Raw genomic sequence first — 20569 nt, 5'->3', positions numbered from 1 at the left:
TGATGAGAGATAAAATGAAATAAAGTGATGAGTGATAAAGTGATGAGTGATAAAGTGATGATTGATAAAGTGATGATTGATAAAGTGATGAGAGATAAAGCGATGAGAGATAAAGTCACGAGAGATAAAGTGATGAGAGATACAATGAAATAAAGTGATGAGTGATAAAGTGGAGAGATAAAGTGATGAAAGTAACGAGATAAAGTGATGAGATGACTGTCATAGTTATTCGCTTATTTACGTATTTATATAAGGTAATTGATTAAAGGATAGTTTTTTCGTAGGCCAATATCATTATCCGCGCAATGTGCCATTCACGAGCACCTCCAGAACGTATCCCTCATGAACAACGCTGGAATATTGTCATGTATGTTGAACTTCCTTCGCACCGTACGTAGCCAAGAATACTAAATCGGAGGTGGTACATTCTCTCTCCCAGCAGAAGAGCGGGGAGAGAGAACGTACAACGTCCAATAAAAACTGAAAAGCGTGCGAGTTGGGAATCGAAGCCAGGCGCTTCTTGCTGCACGGCTCCAGTGTCGGGATTGTGGTGCCGCCTTTGCAGCGCTCCGCTTCCGCACACACTCTGGAGGTTCGCATCCGGGCGCGTTGCAGCAGGAGGCTGCCGTGAGCCTCTCAGTGCATGCCCACGGTGACACTGCTGTTGGTCATCCTGGCCCCGTACCAGCCGGCCCAGAACTGCGTGTCCTTGCCCGAGTGCTCGAAGCGCAGGTAGCGCACGCCGGGCCCGTAGTCGCGGAACACGTGGCTCACCTGCGCAGGACACAGCCACTGGCTAACCCACCCACCGACTCACTCACGCACCTACTCACCCCCATTCAACCACCCACTCGCTCAGCCATTCATTCACTCACCCACCCCACCGGCCGGCTCGCCCATTCATCCACCCACTCACTCAGCAATTCACCCACCCACCCGCCGGCTCACTCACTCACTCACCTACCCAACCAATCGACTCGCCCATTCATCCACCCACTCACTCAGCCATTCATCCACCCACCCACCTATCCACTCACTCACCCACCCATCCACTCACTCACCCATCTCCTCATCCATTAATTCACCCACTCACTGAGCCATTCATCCACCCACCCCACCCACCCACTGACCCATTTATCCACCCACTCATGCATTCACTCAAAAAAATCCCGTGCAGCCTTAACAGATTCTTGGGGCTGTTCGTGAGCACATGGCTCACCTGCACAGGACACACCCACTCATTCAGCCATTCACTTAGCCACTCACTCACCCATCCACCCAACCACCGGCCGACTCACCTCCTCAGTCTTCATCCACGCACTCACTCAGTCATTCACTTAGCCACTCGCCCACCTGCCCATGACTCACTCACCCATTCATCCACCCACTCACCAACCCACCCACCCACTCACTCACCCACCCACCGACCGACTCACTCACCCACTCACCCATTCACCCACTCACCCACCACAACCCACCCACCCACCTAGTCATCCATTCACCCACTCATCCATTCATTCACCCACTCACTCACCTACCCACCCACCCATTGACCCACCCACCGACTTACCCATTCATCCACCCACTCATCCGTTCACTCGCAAAGATCCCCCGGATAGCCTTAACAGACTCTTGGTACAAGTGCCGTTTGCGAGCAGCTATTCAGGCCAGCACGACACACGAGGGGGGCGTGGCCAGCGCCACGCCTGTGTATGTCATCGGTATTTCTTACAAACGGAACCGGAAGAAAACAAAGAAAAATAACCTCCATCGGTAACGAGGCTCCCACAAGGCCATGCGGTAGGGCGCGTGTATGGCGCCGGCTATGGTAGTGGCGGCGGTCGTGCCGCTCCATTTCTCTGCGTTGTGTGAGGAACAACGTCTTTCGGAAAGCAACGTTGCTGCTGCTGCTGCTTCTACGCCTCTAAATAAAAAAAATAACGCCGAAATCGGCTTGGTGAATGGGACGACCCGCCGCCACCACCACCACCACCACCACCGCCAGCTCCACCACCACCCTGCTGCCTTCTCGCAACCTCCGAGTCGGACTCTCTCTCTCGCTCTCTCTTTCTCTCTCTCTCTCTCGCTCACTCTCTCGGTCACTCTTTCTCGCTCACTCTCTCGCTCACTCTATCTTTCGCTCTCTCGCTCACTCTCTCGGTCACTCTTTCTCTCTCGCTCACTCTTTCTCGCTCTCTCTTTCCCTCTCTCTTTCTCTCTCTCGCTCTCTCTTTCCCTCTCTCTTTCCCTCTTTCGCTCTTTTTCTCTCTCACTCTTTCTCTCTCCCTCTCTCGCTCACTCTTTCTCTCGCGCTCTCTTTCACTCTCTCTCTCGCTCACTCTATCTTTCTCTCTCGCTCACTCTCTCGCTCACTCTCTTTCGCTCTCTCGCTCACTCTCTCGGTCACTCTCTCGGTCACTCTCTCTCTCTCGCTCACTCTTTCGGTCACTCTTTCTCTCTCGCTCACTCTATCTTTCTCGCTCACTCTTTCTCACTCTCTCTTTCCCTCTCTCTTTCCCTCTCTCTTTCTCGCTCTCTCTTTCTCTCGCTCTCTCTTTCGCTCTCGCTCTCTCGCTCACTCTATCTTTCTCTCGCTCTCTCACTCTATCTTTCTCTCTCTCTCGCTCACTCTATCTTTCGCTCTCTCGCTCACTATCTTTCTCTCTCTCTCTCGCTCACTCTATCTTTCTCTCTCTCACTCCCTCTCTCACTATCTTTCGCTCTCTCTTTCGCTAACTCTATCTTTCTCTCTTGCTACCTCTCTCGCTCTCTCTTTCACTAACGCTATCTTTCTCACTCACTCTTTCTCTCTTTCGCTCTGTCGCTCACTCTCTCTCTGTTTCGCTCTGTCGCTCTACCTCGCTCTTGGAGAGCGAGCGACTGCCGTGCGGTGGCGACGGGTTACAGGCTGCGGGCCCTCACCTGGTTCCAGCAAGCGTCACTCCACTGCGGGATGGGCTTGGGTTTGTGGTCGAAGCGCGCGAGGACTCGGCTCTTGTCCTCGGCGAGCAGCGTCACACTCAGCTCGTACACGCAGCCGCAGTCCCAGCGCGCGGCATACCTAACCGCACCGCCACCACTCCATCATTAAGATCGTGATCATCATCATTGACAACACAGCCGCAGTCCCAGCGTGTGGCATACCTAACCCTACAGCCACCACTCCATCATCATCATCACGATCGCCGTCGTCATCATCACGATCGCCATCAGCATCATTCACAACACAGCCGCAGCCACAGCGTGGCGTACCTAACCCTACAGCCACCACTCCATCATCATCATCATCAAGATCGCCGTCGTCATCATCACGATCGCCATCAGCATCATTCACAACACAGCCGCAGTCCCAGAGTGTGGCGTACCTAACCATACAGCCACCACTCCATCATCATCACGATCGCCGTCGTCATCACCACGATCGCCATCAGCATCATTCACAACACAGCCGCAGTCACAGAGTGTGGCGTACCTAACCATACAGCCACCACTCCACCATCATCACGATCGCTGTCGTCATCATCACGATCGCCATCAGCATCATTCACAACACAGCAGCAGCCACAGCGTGTGGCATACCTAACCATACAGCCACCACTCCATCATCATCAAGATCGCTGTCGTCATCACCACGATCGCCATCAGCATCATTCACAACACAGCCGTAGTCCCAGCGTGGCGTACCTAACCCTACAGCCACCACTCCATCATCATCAAGATCGCCGTCGTCATCACCACGATCGCCATCAGCATCATTCACAACACAGCCGCAGCCAAAGCGTGGCGTACCTAACCATACAGCCACCACTCCATCATTGGCGTCATCGTTGCGATCGCCATCAGCACCGTCACGATCGCCACCATCACAGCCACCGTCCCAACGTAACTAACCACGCCACCACAGCATTGCCCCAACAGTCTGTTAAAGGTTCTTTCGGTAAAGTCACGTAGAATGATAATAAAATAATAAATTGATAAAATAAAATAACACAATAATATTCTCACGACGTTTCGGCCACAACACAAGCGGCCTTCATCAGGTGAAGGGAGCGAGACTGTCTGTTAAAGGTTGTATGGGGGGGTTCTTGCGTGTGCACGTGAGTCACCAGTCGCTACGCAGCTTTAAATCTAGACTGAAAACTAATTTCTTCAGAACTGCTTTTTTTGCGTGCAAGTTTATTGTTCTTCCCCCCCGCACACACCTCCGATCAGCACGGCTTGCTACGTTCGATGCGAAAGAAGTTCCAACGTACATCCGCTAAGACGTGGTCTCTGGCATTGGCTCAGCCGTCGAAAAAAGACGGTGGTCACCGCAACATCACGCGGCGCTTTCAGATGCGGCTGCTTCGGCGGCCGTCTGGAATGCTCATCCCTTCCAATATTAGGAAGCCACTGGGAGTTACGCACTATGAAATCGTCTAGCTTGACAAACTAATTTCTTTAGAACTTGCTATTTGTGCGCTTAGTTTGTTGTCCGTCCCCCTGCGCACCTCCGATTAGCACGGCTGGCTAGGTACGGTGAAAACCTAGTTCAACGTACATCCGCAGGTACATCTTCTTTGGCTCTTTCGGTAAAGTCACGTAGAATGAGAATAAAATAATAAAATAAAACAATAAAATTCTCACGACGTTTCGGCCACAACACAAGTGGCCTTCTTCAGGTGAAAGGAACAAACCTGTCGGGACGACAGAGCTCTGTAGGAAAGGAACAAACCTGTCGGGACGACAGTTTTGTTCCTTTCACCTGAACAAGGCCACTTGTGTTGTGGCCGAAACGTCGTGAGAATTGTGTTGTTTTATTTTATTATTTTAATTCTCATTCTACGTGGTGACTTTACCGAAAGAACCAAAGAAGATGAATCCTTGCAGTCACGAAAGCTTTAAATCGAAATCCATCGGCAGGTACGTCGCGTGCTACCGTCACCGTCCAAATTTGCCAAATTCTTTCATTTGCACCTGGTAAATCCCTCAATTGAGATTGCACGAAGCAGCGGCGGCAGCAGCATTGCCGACGACCGTGAAGCCGCTCCATGGCTGTGCACACGTGAAACACAGCGGCGCCTTTCCTCTTGACGGTCGCTATAAGGGCGAAGGCACCAATGCCAAATGAACAAAATAATTTTTCGCGATCATCTCCGACGACGCCAAGGCAGGTTTGTTGACCGACTGATATTGCTCGTTCGCCCAGGAGAGCCTCAGCGGTTCTCAAGACTCTTGCCCCGTGAGGTTTTTTTTGGCGGTAGCGTGGGGTGATGAATGCCGCTGTGCGTTTCCCAACGGAGTAATTTGCGAGGGGGGAAGACACAACAAACTAAGCACAAAGAGCAGTTCTAAAGAGAATGAGTTTGCCAATCGAGACGATGACTTAAAAGCGCACAGCTCCAGTGGCTTCCTAACATCGGAGGGGAAGAGCGTTCCAGACGGCCGCAGACGCGCATCTGAAAGTGCGCGATGGCGGCGAATGCGTCTTTGTTCTAAGGCTGGCAATGACGCAATGTTCATTGGGCAGTCAACGGAGGCTTTCTCAGACACTCTCTACCCCTGGCCTGGCAACAGTTGGGTGTGCTTCATCGCACCGACTCTTGGCATCCCTTTAGATCGGAAGCCGTGTTTTTCAACTTTCAAGCTGCATTCATCGTCCCAACATTTCCAATCGCCGTCTCGGCTGGCTTTATCACGCTCGTTCTCTCCTGAGTGCTGCCTATCGTTGGATCGGGACTGGACCCGTTCGATGGCCGGCAGCGGCAGCAGCGGCGGAGTTTGCGGCACGACCGCGAGATCGGTACGGGGTCGGAGGAGCGCGCGGGCATCGAATGTGAAGGGAGGCTCCCCCGTGCCACCCACCAGTCCGAGACGGTGATGTGGGGCTGGTGCTCGTCCAGCAGCTCCACCCAGAGCCCCTCTGCCAGCAGGGACACCACCTGCTCCTTGCCGCACCAGCTGACACACGTCAAAGACAAAGATCCCGAGCGAGTGTTAGCGAGCAGCAGATCTGTATGAACGCAGGCACCGCACACGAGGGGGTGGGTGGACAGCACCATTCCCGGCCACCTTTGATGTAAACTATAAATTGCACAGGATGCTCATTTTGGAGGCTGAGTCGACCGAGGGGAGGCCCACTAGGGTCCAGTTTGGATAATCCTCACTGGTGTTGGCCACGAGCGGGATTCGAACTGGGGTCTCTGCTGGGTTCGTAGCGCAGTGCGCCAACCGCTACCCAACAAGCAACAAAGACCCCCTGCATAGCCTGAGCAGACCAGTTGGGGCAAGTTCTGTTAGAGAACACCTATGAAGGCCGGCACGGCACACGAGGGGTTGGGTGGCCAACACCACGCCCGGCCGCCTTTGTCTCCCCAGTGGCGATGTTTTACACACCGTACGAGGTACATATTTGAGACCGAGTCGACCTATGGGAGGCCCAGGAACCATTCAGATAATAGTCACCGGTGTTGGCCATGAGCAGGAATTGAATTCGGGTCTCCAGGTTAGTAGCGCAGCACGCTAACCGCTACACTACCGCTCCCCTACACTCACTCACCCGCAACAGGGACTCACACCTACTCGCCACACTACAGGTCACCTCACCTCTCTCTGCATCGCCCCTCGCACTGTTCCACTGTGGAATTCCTTCCTCCCATCATCATCATCATCGTCGTCGTCGTCGTCGCTTTTCCCCCGTCAAAGCTCTTATGACAATAATCGCCTTGCTCAGGTCAGGAAAAGGTTTCGCAATATTACGTATTAAAACTTTGACGGCGCTGTCTGCTGCTCGTCTATTTCACCTTTTTGGGCCCATCCTCAGAAACGTTGAAAAAACAAAAAAAGCACAACGAAAGCCAACACGCACAAAGACAAACGCACGCACGCGACAGAGGTGTGAGCAGGAAAGCTACATGTGGGGGCCGTCCTCCATGCGAGTGCTCCTCAGAGCTCCGCTGCCGCAGAGCTCCAAACGGAGATTCGGGCCACCGTATTCCAGGTCGTGGCTCAGTTTCTGGCTGAATCTCTAACACTCAGTCTCTGGCTTGGTCTCTAATACTCAGGCTCAGTCTCTAGCTTGGTCTCTAACAATCAGTCTCTGGCTTGGTCTCTAATACTCAGGCTCAGTCTCTGGCTTGGTCTCTAACACTCAGGCTCAGTCTCTAGCTTGGTCTCTAACATTCAGTCTCTGGCTTGGTCTCTAACACTCAGTCTCTGGCTTGGTCTCTAACACTCAGTCTCTGGCTTGGTCTCTAACACTCAGGGTCAGTCTCTAGCTTGGTCTCTAACACTCAGTCTCTGGCTTGGTCTCTGATACTCAAGCTCAGTCTCTGGCTTGGTCTCTAACACTCAGTCTCAGTCTCTGGCTTGGTCTCAATCACTCAGGCTCAGTCTCTGGCTTGGTCTCTAACACTCAGGCTCAGTCTCTGGCTTGGTCTCTAACACTCAGGCTCAGTCTCTGGCTTGGTCTCTAATACTCAGGCTCAGTCTCTGGCTTGGTCTCTAACACTCAGGCTCAGTCTCTGGCTTGGTCTCTAACACTCAGGCTCAGTCTCTGGCTTGGTCTCTAACACTCAGGCTCAGTCTCTGGCTTGGTCTCTAACACTCAGGCTCAGTCTCTGGCTTGGTCTCTAATACTCAGGCCCAGTCTCTAGCTTGGTCTCTAACACTCAGGCTCAGTCTCTGGTTGGTCTTTAACACTCAGGCTCAGTCTCTGGCTTGGTCTCTAATACTCAGGCCCAGTCTCTGGCTTGGTCTCTAACACTCAGGCTCAGTCTCTGGCTTGGTCTCTAATACTCAGGCCCAGTCTCTAGCTTGGTCTCTAACACTCAGGCTCAGTCTCTGGTTTGGTCTCTAACACTCAGGCTCAGTCTCTGGCTTGGTCTCTAACACTCAGGCTCAGTCTCTGGCTTGGTCTCTAACACTCAGGCTCAGTCTCTGGCTTGGTCTCTAACACTCAGGCTGAGTCTCTGGCTTGGTCTCTAACACTCAGGCTGAGTCTCTGGCTTGGTCTCTAACACTCAGGCTCAGTCTCTGGCTTGGTCTCTAACACTCAGGCTCAGTCTCTGGCTTGGTCTTTAAAACTCAGGCTCAGTCTCTGAATTGGTCTCTAACACTCAGGCTCAGTCTCTGGCTTGGTCTCTAACACTCAAGCTCAGTCTCTGGCTTGGTCTCTAACAATTCTAGATTTAAAGCTTTCGTGACTGCAAGGATCCATACTCTTTGGTTCTATTGGGTAAAGTCACGTAGGTAAAAAATAAAATAACAAAAATCACGACATTTCGGCCACAACACAAGCTGCCTTCATCAGGTGAAGGGACGAGACTGTCTGGAGGACAGCGCTGGAGTGAAAAAAGCCACGCTCAGATCACGACCTTTAAGCTGTGTGAGAAGAAACAAACGCCTTGACAAAGGAATTAGCATATAATTTAGCCTTGAAATGGTTGAGTGATTAGCTTGTGACTGGTCACTGAAATGGCTATGTTAAAGTTAAAGCATACACATCCGCAAAGGCACCCCTTGACAAAGGAATTAGCATAGAATTTAGCATTGAAATAGCTAAGTTAAAGTATACACATCCGCAGAGGCACCCCTTGACAAAGGAATTAGCATAGAATTTAGCATTGAAATAGCTGAGTGATTAGCTTGTAACTGGTCACAAAAATAGCTATGTTAAAGTCAGAGCATATACATTCACCGAGGCACCTAGTACAAATCAAACAGGAGAATTTAGCGAAACACAACCACGCTCAGACCGCGGACCTTTAAGCTGTGTGCGAGCAAACAAGGTGTCCTGACAAAGAAATTAGCATAAAAATTAGCATTTGATTGGCCGATTTTAGAAAAGAGGTGGTGTACGTGCCGGTGGAATTGCCGTTTGGCGCGGGGGGTAGGGGGAGTTTACCTATTGATGGTGTGAAAAGGGAATTTATAAGAGCTGCGAAAGATTGGGGTACCACTACTTGAAAAATATACTGTACCATTGAAATTAGTTTAATGTTTAGTTCGATTTAGAACATCTTTCCAATGGTTGCTTAATTTGTTTCTTCTCACACAGCTTAAAGGTCGTGATCTGAGCGTGGCTTTTTTCACTCCAGCGCTGTCCTCCAGACAGTCTCGTCCCTTCACCTGATGAAGGCCGCTTGTGTTGTGGCCGAAACGTCGTGATTTTTGTTATTTTATGTTTTACCTACGTGACTTTACCCAATAGAACCAAAGAGTTTGGTCTCTAACACTCAGGCTCAGTCTCTGGCTTGGTCTCTAACACTCAGGCTCAGTCTCAGGCTTGGTCTCTAACACTCAGGCTGAGTCTCTGGTTTGGTCTCTAACACTCAGGCTCAGTCTCTAGCTTGGTATCTAACACTCAGGCTCAGTCTCTGGCTTGGTCTCTAACACTCAGGCTGAGTCTCTGGTTTGGTCTCTAACACTCAGGCTCAGTCTCTAGCTTGGTATCTAACACTCAGGCTCAGTCTCTGGCTTGGTCTCTAACACTCAGGCTCAGTCTCTGGCTTGGTCTCTAACACTCAGGCTGAGTCTCTGGTTTGGTCTCTAACACTCAGGCTCAGTCTCTAGCTTGGTATCTAACACTCAGGCTCAGTCTCTGGCTTGGTCTCTAACACTCAGGCTCAGTCTCTGGCTTGGTCTCTATCACTCAGGCTCAGTCTCTGGCTTGGTCTTTAGCACTCAGGCTCAGTCTCTAGCTTGGTATCTAACACTCAGGCTCAGTCTCTGGCTTGGTCTCTAACACTCAGGCTCAGTCTCTAGCTTGGTATCTAACACTCAGGCTCAGTCTCTGGCTTGGTCTCTAACACTCAGGCTCAGTCTCTGGCTTGGTCTCTAACACTCAGGCTGAGTCTCTGGTTTGGTCTCTAACACTCAGGCTCAGTCTCTAGCTTGGTATCTAACACTCAGGCTCAGTCTCTGGCTTGGTCTCTAACACTCAGGCTCAGTCTCTGGCTTGGTCTCTATCACTCAGGCTCAGTCTCTGGCTTGGTCTTTAGCACTCAGGCTCAGTCTCTGGCTTGGTCTCTAACACTCAGTCTCAGTCTCTACCTTGGTCTCTAATACTCAGGCACAGTCTCTGGCTTGGTCTCTATCACTCAGTCTCAGTCTCTACCTTGGTCTGTAACACTCAGTCTCTAGCTTGGTCTCTAACACTCAGGCTCAGTCTCTGGCTTGGTCTCTATCACTCAAGCTCAGTCTCTGGCTTGGTCTCTAACACTCAGGCTCAGTCTCTAGCTTGGTCTCTAACACTCAGGCTCAGTCTCTGGCTTGGTCTCTAACACTCAGGCTCAGTCTCTGGCTCGGTCTCTAATACTCAGGCTCGGCTATGGCTCAGCTCTGGCTTGAGCCACTCACTTGCTTTTAAAGACGCGTGAGTGGCTGGCTCAGCTATGGCTCGGGCTCAGCCCCATGGAAATTCTGAGCACGACTGGGACCACGCTCTAATTGGGCCAGCTCAAGTTAAACTTGGCTTAATTAAGCTGGCTCATTTGAGCCAGAGTCAAGCCAGAGTCGAGCCTGAGCCGAGTCGAAACTAAAGAATAATGCGGGCCATGATAGGACTGCGGTGCCATGGGTGCAGGGGGAGGGAGCGTACTTGTAGGACGACACAAAGGACTTGGTGATGTGGGCGTGCGGCTCTGGAAGAGGCACCATCACATCCTCCACGTTCCAATGGTCGCCGCCGTTGCTCGTGATATGCCAACCGTCAAACTGGTCTTGCACGTACAGAGTGCACGGGTGAGGGGGGCAAGAGGAAAGATTGTCTTTTGTCAACGTGACACATTTTTTGCTGATTGGCCGTGTCGCGAAAGCCAACGTGTTAAACTTCCTCCCATAGCTAACATTTTAAGAAACCCCACACAATGCAACCGCTGCTAGCCGAAAAATCCCAATGCTGAAAGATTATCTGGGAAATAACTCAATTGGGAGAACATAAGAGGAGCAGCAGCAGGCAACATCGTCCCCTACTGTGAATACTTAAGACCCAGTGAGGATTTCCTAGTATATCAGAATGGCTGTGTGAGGGTGATCTGGACACATTCCCATCAGTGAGCTCGCTCCGGATAGATGGGGCTATAAACGGGCATGACACTCGGCTAGAGACGAGATGGAGCTTGATGCGGTACGGGAGGATGTGGAGCTGAGTGGACTTGCAGAAAACCGGTACCAGCGGTGTCAAAATCAGCCTCTGTGGAGGAGGCTCATGAAGGACGCTACTGGGCAGCTGGAGACAATTTTCTCTCAAGCACCATCAGAGGGCAGAGGAGCGACGCTCACAACAGCGAGTGGAGCGCCGGGTGGTTAAAATGCGGCATGTTGACACATTAGGGGTCACAGCTGGTACATCTTGCCAGTCATCTCAGTCGGTCAGCCCGTGGCACCTGGGTCTGTCCCGTTACCTCCTATCAGCAGCGATAACCTCGACACTTCAAGTGGTAGCCTGAAAGTGCACCTAGCCTGGCACAGGCAACGTGGTGACATCACCATCACTTAGTGGCGAATGGCGGGTATTGGTGAGGGTGAGTGGATGAAGTTCGTATGTTCTCCCCCCTGTTCTGCATGGGGTGTTCTCCATTTTCCTTCAATAGTTAAAAGAAAAAATATTAAAAACTGATATCGGTACAATTATCCCAATGCTGACAAATATACCTCACGAATTACTCAATTGTTTTACCAAGGATCACGGAGCAATGTATGGGCCTTAGCAGAGCAAGCAGAGCACTGAGTTGGTCCTGTGATCTGTTAGCAAGCTTTCAACACTCACTAAACTAGTTTTTTTTATTTCACCAGGTAAGGCTGACTGAGCTATTTCACTTTTTCAGAAGTGACCATTCCACAAATGATAGCTCAATGAGGAGGCTTACCACGTGGAAATGTATTGCAGCCAAATACTCTAAACGTGTGATGTTGATCCTAAATGTGGAAGGGAAAAACTGGAGGACCCAAAGAAAACTCCAAGCGACCACTGGGAGAGAGAGAGACGCAAACTCAAAATATTCAGCAGGCGTCAGGGTTGGGTTCGAACCCACAACCTCCTGTATACCTGGTGAGGTAGTTAACATCTCCTAGCCACCACGACTCTCCTGCAGGGTAAACACAAGCAGCATAATAATAATGATCATGATAATAATAATCATGATAATAATAAGTGGCTTACCATGTGGAAATGTATCGCAGCCAAATACTTTAAATGCACGAGGTTGGTCCTAAATGTGGAGGGTAAAACTTGAGGACCTGGAGAAAAATCCATGCCACCACCAGGATAGCATGCAAACTCCAAATGTATACTGCAGGCGTCAGGGTCGGTTATTAAACCCACGATCTCGTGTAAACCAGGCGAGGTAGTTAACACATCTCCTAACCACCGGGGCACCCTTATCCACTATCCAGACCCCACTCAGTGTCCGATGGAGACAATGACGAGATATCAGCGTTAAAGGCGGACCCCAAGCCCAGTCCTCGCGATGGTGGTGGTGGCCACAAGCGACGTAATAATAAACTATGACAATAAATATGATGATCCCAATGATGATAATAATGCTCACTGGTAGCGCAGGGGTTCTGCAGCAGGTTCCTGCTGAACGGGCCCTTCAGGTAGAAGGCCCTCCAGTCAAACGCGGGCGGCAGGGGCATCCTGCAGCAGCTGGCATCACTCCACTTGCCCTCGCGCCGGCATTTGAGCTTCCACAGGGCGCCCGAGTCGACGAGGCGAAGCCAGGCGGAGCACACAGCGCGGCAGTGGCGGCTCAGGTCGGCCTCCGGCACCCAGCTCAGGATCTCCAGCAGGACATCGTCCGGGGCGGCCGACAGGTCGACGAGGAGGGGGAGGGGGCACGGCGCGGACATGTCCTCGGGGCGTGGGACGGTCGGCCGTGTCGCGCTCTGACCCATGAGGCGTGCCAGCGCTACGCGCTCCTGGGCGCAGCGTGCGGACGTCATTGGCTGTTAACACCGGCGCTGAACTGCTTTCGCAGCCGTACGCTGCCAACCGCACCAATCCGAGGTGCGGGGGTGGGGGACAATAAACTAACACAAGAAAGCAGTTCTAAAGAAATGAGTTTTCAATTTAGTACAGTGGTGTCATGTAGTGTAGTGTATAGTCGTGTAGTGTATAGTCGTGGTGTATAATAGTGTAGTGTATAGTATAGTGTATATTAGTGTAATGTATAGTAGTGTAGTGTATAGTAGTGGTGTATAGTAGTGTAGTGTATAGTCGTGGTGTATAATAGTGTAGTGTATAGTAGTGTAGTGTATAGTAGTGTAGTGTATAATAGTGTAGTGTATAATAGTGTAGTGTATAGTATTGTAGTGTATAGTAGTGTAGTGTATAGTCGTGGTGTATAATAGTGTAGTGTATAGTAGTGTAGTGTATAGTAATGGTGTATAGTAATGTAGTGTATAATAGTGTAGTGTATAGTATAGTGTATATTAGTGTAATGTATAGTAGTGTAGTGTATAGTAGTGGTGTATAATAGTGTAGTGTATAGTAGTGTAGTGTATAGTCGTGGTGTATAATAGTGTAGTGTATAGTATAGTGTATATTAGTGTAATGTATAGTAGTGTAGTGTATAGTAGTGGTGTATAATAGTGTAGTGTATAGTAGTGTAGTGTATAATAGTGTAGTGTATAGTAGTGGTGTATAATAGTGTAGTGTATAGTAGTGGTGTATAATAGTGTAGTGTATAGTAGTGGTGTATAATAGTGTAGTGTATAGTAGTGTAGTGTATAATAGTGTAGTGTATAGTAGTGTAGTGTATAATAGTGGTGTATAATAGTGTAGTGTATAATAGTGGTGTATAATAGTGTAGTGTATAGTAGTGGTGTATAATAGTGTAGTGTATAGTAGTGTAGTGTATAGTAGTGGTGTATAATAGTGTAGTGTATAGTAGTGTAGTGTATAATAGTGTAGTGTATAGTAGTGTAGTGTATAATAGTGTAGTGTATAGTAGTGTAGTGTATAATAGTGTAGTGTATAGTAGTGTAGTGTATAGTCGTGGTGTATAATAGTGTAGTGTATAATAGTGTAGTGTATAATAGCGTAGTGTATAGTAGTGGTGTATAATAGTGTAGTGTATAGTAGTGGTGTATAATAGTGTAGTGTATAATAGTGTAGTGTATAATATTGTAGTGTATAGTAGTGTAGTGTATAGTAGTGGTGTATAATAGTGTAGTGTATAGTAGTGTAGTGTATAATAGTGTAGTGTATAGTAGTGTAGTGTATAATAGTGTAGTGTATAATAGTGTAGTGTATAGTGTAGTGTATAATAGTGTAGTGTATAATAGTGTAGTGTATAATAGTGTAGCGTATAGTAGTGGTGTATAATAGTGTAGTGTATAGTAGTGGTGTATAATAGTGTAGTGTATAGTAGTGTAGTGTATAATAGTGTAGTGTATAGTAGTGTAGTGTATAATAGTGTAGTGTATAGTAGTGTAGTGTATAGTAGTGTAGTGTATAGTAGGGTAGTGTATAGTAGTGTAGTGTATAGTAGTGTAGTGTATAATAGTGTAGTGTATAATAGTGTAGTGTATAGTGTAGTGTATAATAGTGTAGTGTATAATAGTGTAGTGTATAATAGTGTAGTGTATAGTAGTGGTGTATAATAGTGTAGTGTATAGTAGTGTAGTGTATAATAGTGTAGTGTATAGTAGTGTAGTGTATAATAGTGTAGTGTATAATAGTGTAGTGTATAGTGTAGTGTATAATAGTGTAGTGTATAATAGTGTAGTGTATAATAGTGTAGCGTATAGTAGTGGTGTATAATAGTGTAGTGTATAGTAGTGGTGTATAATAGTGTAGTGTATAGTAGTGTAGTGTATAATAGTGTAGTGTATAGTAGTGTAGTGTATAATAGTGTAGTGTATAGTAGTGTAGTGTATAGTAGTGTAGTGTATAGTAGGGTAGTGTATAGTAGTGTAGTGTATAGTAGTGTAGTGTATAATAGTGTAGTGTATAATAGTGTAGTGTATAGTGTAGTGTATAATAGTGTAGTGTATAATAGTGTAGTGTATAGTAGTGGTGTATAATAGTGTAGTGTATAGTAGTGTAGTGTATAATAGTGTAGTGTATAATAGTGTAGTGTATAGTAGTGTAGTGTATAGTAGTGTAGTGGATAATAGTGTAGTGTATAGTAGTGTAGTGTATAATAGTGTAGTGTATAGTAGTGTAGTGTATAGTAGTGTAGTGTATAGTAGTGTAGTGTATAGTAGTGTAGTGTATAATAGTGTAGTGTATAGTAGTGTAGTGTATAGTAGTGTAGTGTATAGTAGTGTAGTGTATAATAGTGTAGTGTATAGTAGTGTAGTGTATAATAGTGTAGTGTATAATAGTGTAGTGTATAGTGTAGTGTATAATAGTGTAGTGTATAATAGTGTAGTGTATAATAGTGTAGTGTATAGTAGTGGTGTATAATAGTGTAGTGTATAGTAGTGTAGTGTATAATAGTGTAGTGTATAGTAGTGTAGTGTATAATAGTGGTGTATAGTAGTGTAGTGTATAATAGTGTAGTGTATAGTAGTGTAGTGTATAGTAGTGTAGTGTATAGTAGTGTAGTGTATAGTAGTGTAGTGTATAATAGTGTAGTGTATAGTAGTGTAGTGTATAGTAGTGTAGTGTATAGTAGTGTATAATAGTGTAGTGTATAGTAGTGTAGTGTATAGTAGTGTAGTGTATAGTAGTGTAGTGTATAATAGTGTAGTGTATAGTAGTGGTGTATAATAGTGTAGTGTATAGTAGTGTAGTGTATAATAGTGTAGTGTATAGTAGTGGTGTATAGTAGTGTAGTGTATAGTAGTGTAGTGTATAATAGTGTAGTGTATAATAGTGTAGTGTATAGTAGTGTAGTGTATAATAGTGTAGTGTATAGTAGTGTAGTGTATAATAGTGTAGTGTATAGTAGTGTAGTGTATAGTAGTGGTGTATAATAGTGTAGTGTATAGTAGTGGTGTATAGTAGTGTAGTGTATAATAGTGTAGTGTATAGTAGTGTAGTGTATAGTAGTGTAGTGTATAATAGTGTAGTGTATAGTAGTGGTGTATAATAGTGTAGTGTATAGTGTAGTGTATAGTAGTGTATAATAGTGTAGTGTATAGTAGTGGTGTATAATAGTGTAGTGTATAGTAGTGTATAATAGTGTAGTGTAAAGTGTCCATAATACAGGGTTTTTGGGTTAGATCGCGTAAATATATAAATGTGTCGTTAAATCCGCCACCACCCGACACAGCAAATTAATAAAAGGGTTGTCACGTAAACAGAACGTGGCCGATTCGTCACTAGTACAGCACGCCGGTGTGTTGGAGAACCAAGCCACAACATTTACAATCTGAGTACGACGTTTCGCCAGTAATTACAAATAGCTTCATCAGGCGACAGCCAGATTTGTGGACAAGTCCAGCTGTTTCGTTCCTTATATAGGCGTCATGACATGTCACACGTGTACAATATTTTTGGGATAGCCCGCACCTCCATGTATTGTTGTAAAAAGTGGTATACCCCGCGGGTTATATGCGGGTAAATATGGTACTTTGTGCTATAGACTCGCTATATACTGCTACTAGCGGGAAGTATATTTTAAAACTTCTTAAAACTTTAAAACATAACACGTACAAATGAAAACTTGTATCGTTATCTCCTTAATTAACAAAATAAAATAAAACACAACGCGCGGTGGAGGAAAAAAAACCTTGAGCTCGCGCTCCAAGATTCGATTATTTAAATCGCGACAAGGAATCGAAGGTTATAGTTTTATTTAGAATCGGCCTATTCCCGTTTAATTGACACCACAAACGCTGACCAGGTATCGATTCTCGCCAGTCCTGCATGCACGGGTTGACGCCACACACTACTTCAATCCCCCCGCCCCCCCAAATACAGAAGTCTATGTTTATACTTTTCACATTGTGTACAGTCTGTAAACTACCCAAATGCCAAATTTCAAGTTTGTTGCATGTCGGGAAGTATGCTAAACATTTCGAACAGACACGCATTCACAAATGTCCCTTATATATACCAGCTTTACTACCCGGCTTCGTCCGGGGCTTGGATTCACGACGCCCGGCCGCCTTTGTCTCCCCCAAGTGGCGATGTTCACACACCACACGTTTGAGGCTGAGTCGACCTAGGGGTGGCCCAGGACCGGTTCAAATAATCGTCACCGGTGGTGGCCGTGAGCGGGAATCGAACTCGGATCGCCGGGTTCGTAGCGCAGCGCGCGAATCGCTACGCAGTCGCTGCCCCCCCCCCACACACACCCCCCCACACACCCCCCCACACCCCCCACACACCCCCCCACACCCCCCCCACACCCCCCCCACACACACCCCCCCACACACCCCCCCACACACCCCCCCACCCACCCCCCCACACACCCACCCCCCCACACACCCCCCCCACACACACACCCCTCCACACACACACCCCTCCACACACCCCCTCCACACCCCCCACACACACAGGATAAAGACAAAGCTCCCCCGTGTAGCCTGTGAGACAGTAGGGGGCAAGTTCTGTTAGCGAGCACCTATGAAGGCCGGCACGGCACACGAGGGGGTGGGTGACGAGTGTGAGGGTGACGGTGACGAGTGTGAGGGTGACGAGTGTGAGGGTGACGAGCGTGAGGGTGACGAGTGTGAGGGAAAGGAGTGTGAGGGAAAGGAGTGTGAGGGTGACGAGCGTGAGGGAAAGGAGTGTGAGTGTGACGAGTGTGAGGGTGACGAGTGTGAGGGTGACGAGCGTGAGGGAGACGAGTGTGAGGGAGACGAGCGTGAGGGTGACGAGCGTGAGGGTGACGAGTGTGAGGGTGACGAGTGTGAGGGAGACGAGTGTGAGGGTGACGAGTGGGAGGGTGACGAGTGTGAGGGTGACGAGTGTGAGGGTGACGAGTGTGAGGGTGACGAGTGTGAGGGTGACGAGTGTGAGGGTGACGAGTGTGAGAGTGACGAGTGTGAGGGTGACGAGTGTGAGAGTGACGAGTGTGAGGGTGACGAGTGTGAGGGTGACGAGTGTGAGGGAGACGAGTGTGAGGGTGACGAGTGTGAGGGTGACGAGTGTGAGGGTGACGAGTGTGAGGGAGACGAGTGTGAGGGAGACGAGTGTGAGGGTGACGAGTGTGAGGGTGACGAGTGTGAGGGAGACGAGTGTGAGGGAGACGAGTGTGAGGGAGACGAGTGTGAGAGTGACGAGTGTGAGGGAGACGAGTGTGAGGGTGACGAGTGTGAGGGAGACGAGTGTGAGAGTGACGAGTGTGAGGGTGACGAGCGTGAGGGTGACGAGAGGAAGTGAGAGGAGTGTGAGGGTGACGAGTGTGAGGGAGACGAGTGTGAGGGTGACGAGCGTGAGGGTGACGAGTGTGAGGGTGACGAGAGGAAGTGAGAGGAGTGTGAGGGTGACGAGTGAGGGTGACGAGTGTGAGGGAGACGAGCGTGAGAGTGACGAGCGTGAGGGTGACGAGAGGAAGTGAGAGGAGTGTGAGTGTGACGAGTGTGAGGGTGACGAGCGTGAGGGTGACGAGCGTGAGGGAGAGGAGTGTGAGGGTGACGAGTGAGGGTGACGAGTGTGAGGGTGACGAGTGTGAGGGTGACGAGTGTGAGGGTGACGAGTGAGGGTGACGAGTGTGAGGGTGACGAGTGTGAGGGAGACGAGCGTGAGGGTGACGAGCGTGAGGGTGACGAGTGTGAGGGTGACGAGTGTGAGGGTGACGAGTGTGAGGGTGACGAGTGTGAGGGAGACGAGTGTGAGGGTGACGAGCGTGAGGGTGACGAGTGTGAGGGTGACGAGTGTGAGGGTGACGAGCGTGAGGGTGACGAGTGTGAGGGTGACGAGCGTGAGGGTGACGAGTGTGAGGGTGACGAGTGTGAGAGTGACGAGTGTGAGGGTGACGAGTGTGAGGGTGACGAGTGTGAGAGTGACGAGTGTGAGAGTGACGAGCGGGAGGGTGACGAGTGTGAGGGTGACGAGTGTGAGGGTGACGAGCGTGAGGGTGACGAGTGTGAGGGTGACGAGCGTGAGTGTGACGAGTGTGAGGGTGACGAGTGTGAGTGTGACGAGTGTGAGGGTGACGAGTGTGAGGGTGACGAGTGTGAGTGTGACGAGTGTGAGGGTGACGAGCGTGAGGGTGACGAGTGTGAGGGTGACGAGTGTGAGAGTGACGAGTGTGAGTGTGACGAGTGTGAGGGTGACGAGTGTGAGAGTGACGAGTGTGAGGGTGACGAGTGTGAGAGTGACGAGTGTGAGAGTGACGAGTGTGAGGGTGACGAGTGGGAGGGTGACGAGTGGGAGGGTGACGAGTGTGAGGGTGACGAGTGTGAGAGTGACGAGTGTGAGAGTGACGAGTGTGAGAGTGACGAGTGGGAGGGTGACGAGTGTGAGGGTGACGAGTGTGAGAGTGACGAGTGTGAGAGTGACGAGTGTGAGGGTGACGAGTGGGAGGGTGACGAGTGGGAGGGTGACGAGTGTGAGGGTGACGAGTGTGAGAGTGACGAGTGTGAGAGTGACGAGTGGGAGGGTGACGAGTGGGAGGGTGACGAGTGTGAGGGTGACGAGCGGGAGTGTGACGAGTGTGACGAGCGGGAGGGTGACGAGTGTGAGGGTGACGAGCGTGAGGGTGACGAGTGTGAGAGTGACGAGTGGGAGGGTGACGAGTGGGAGGGTGACGAGTGTGAGGGTGACGAGCGGGAGTGTGACGAGTGTGACGAGCGGGAGGGTGACGAGCGTGAGGGTGACGAGCGTGAGGGTGACGAGCGTGAGGGTGACGAGTGTGACGAGTGTGAGGGTGACGAGTGTGAGGGTGACGAGCGTGAGGGTGACGAGTGTGAGGGTGATCAGTGTGAGGGTGCCGAGCGGGAGGGAGAGGAGTGTGAGGGTGACGAGTGAGAGGGTGACGAGGGGAAGGGAGGAGCGAATCACCACTGCTCGCAGGGCGCCGCCATCTTCCAGTCACGTGACGCGGAGTGTGTGCGTGGGTCACGTGACTACACAGCGGTGGGGGGGGGCGGCAGTGATGACGGACCACGTGACGAGGGGCCGCCGTCAGCCGCTCTCTGTCACCTCCAATCAGAGGCGGCCCCGAGGGATCGGGGCGACCGTCCCGGGCCCCGCGCTTGGGGGGGGGGGGGGGGGTGGCATGGCGCTCTTCGTCGTCACGGGTGTCAGAAGATCCCTGGGTTTAGAACTTTGAGTGTTCTTCTCGTGATCACGTGGATTTTTTCTCCGGGTGCTCCGATTCTTCCCTCCACATTTAACACATTCTCCTGCGGAGGGGGCTGGTAGGAACGTCGGGTTGCTCGGTCAATGGCCAGGGTCAACGGCGGCACCACCTCGTGGTGTACTCCGCACAATATGCCCGACTGTGAGGGCGGGCACACATCCGGCGTGAAGGGTGGGGACCGAGTGGGGGCCTGGGGTGGTGGAGAGAAGAAAAAATCTGTTCCTCAAGGAAAAAAAAAGAGTTCAACACCCACGAATTGGCGACTTACAATGTAGAGATTGAGAGTAGCCGCATACTCCAAACGCATGTTGTTGATTCTCCACGTGGAGGGGAAAATGTCGTGAAGATGTTCGTGTTTTTGTTTGTTGTGGTTGCACCCGATT

General features: G+C 49.7%; 1 protein-coding gene across 2 annotated transcripts; it reads right to left on the bottom strand.

Annotated features, from left to right (window-relative positions):
• Positions 1-402: 402 nt before the first annotated feature.
• On the bottom strand, positions 403-19989 carry LOC116955934 (F-box only protein 6-like). Of its 2 annotated transcripts, none has more exons than XM_032977293.2 (6): positions 19886-19989; positions 12531-12900; positions 10580-10700; positions 5845-5940; positions 2923-3061; positions 403-774 (listed from the first exon to the last, which is right to left on the bottom strand). In XM_032977293.2, the coding sequence occupies exons 2-6, from the start codon at positions 12874-12876 to the stop codon at positions 637-639; spliced, it is 840 nt and encodes a 279-aa protein (XP_032833184.1). In that variant the 5' UTR covers positions 12877-12900; positions 19886-19989; the 3' UTR covers positions 403-636. The 2 variants fall into 2 exon arrangements, with proteins under 2 accessions (XP_032833184.1, XP_032833185.1); XM_032977294.2 differs by having other exon boundaries at positions 19889-19964.
• Between the last annotated feature and the right edge of the window lie 580 nt (positions 19990-20569).

Source organism: Petromyzon marinus, chromosome 62 (genome assembly GCF_048934315.1).
Source record: "Petromyzon marinus isolate PM22_M1 ecotype Great Lakes invasive population chromosome 62, UKy_Petmar_22M1.pri1.0, whole genome shotgun sequence".
Classification (NCBI taxonomy): Eukaryota; Metazoa; Chordata; class Hyperoartia; order Petromyzontiformes; family Petromyzontidae; genus Petromyzon; species Petromyzon marinus.
Note: the sequence above shows the minus strand (reverse complement) of the source record. Positions and strands in the feature narration are given on the sequence as shown.

What these genes read in the sequence shown, in the direction of transcription:
- LOC116955934 (XM_032977293.2), bottom strand. Translation starts at nt 12,876, where the DNA reads ATGGGTCAGAGCGCGACACGGCCGACCGTCCCACGCCCCGAGGACATG. An exon ending in TCCTTTGTGTCGTCCTACAA is followed by an intron (nt 5,941 to 10,579) that starts GTACGCTCCCTC and finishes GACGTGTGTCAG; the next exon opens with CTGGTGCGGCAAGGAGCAGG. An exon ending in GTGACGCTTGCTGGAACCAG is followed by an intron (nt 775 to 2,922) that starts GTGAGGGCCCGC and finishes TGTCCTGCGCAG; the next exon opens with GTGAGCCACGTGTTCCGCGA.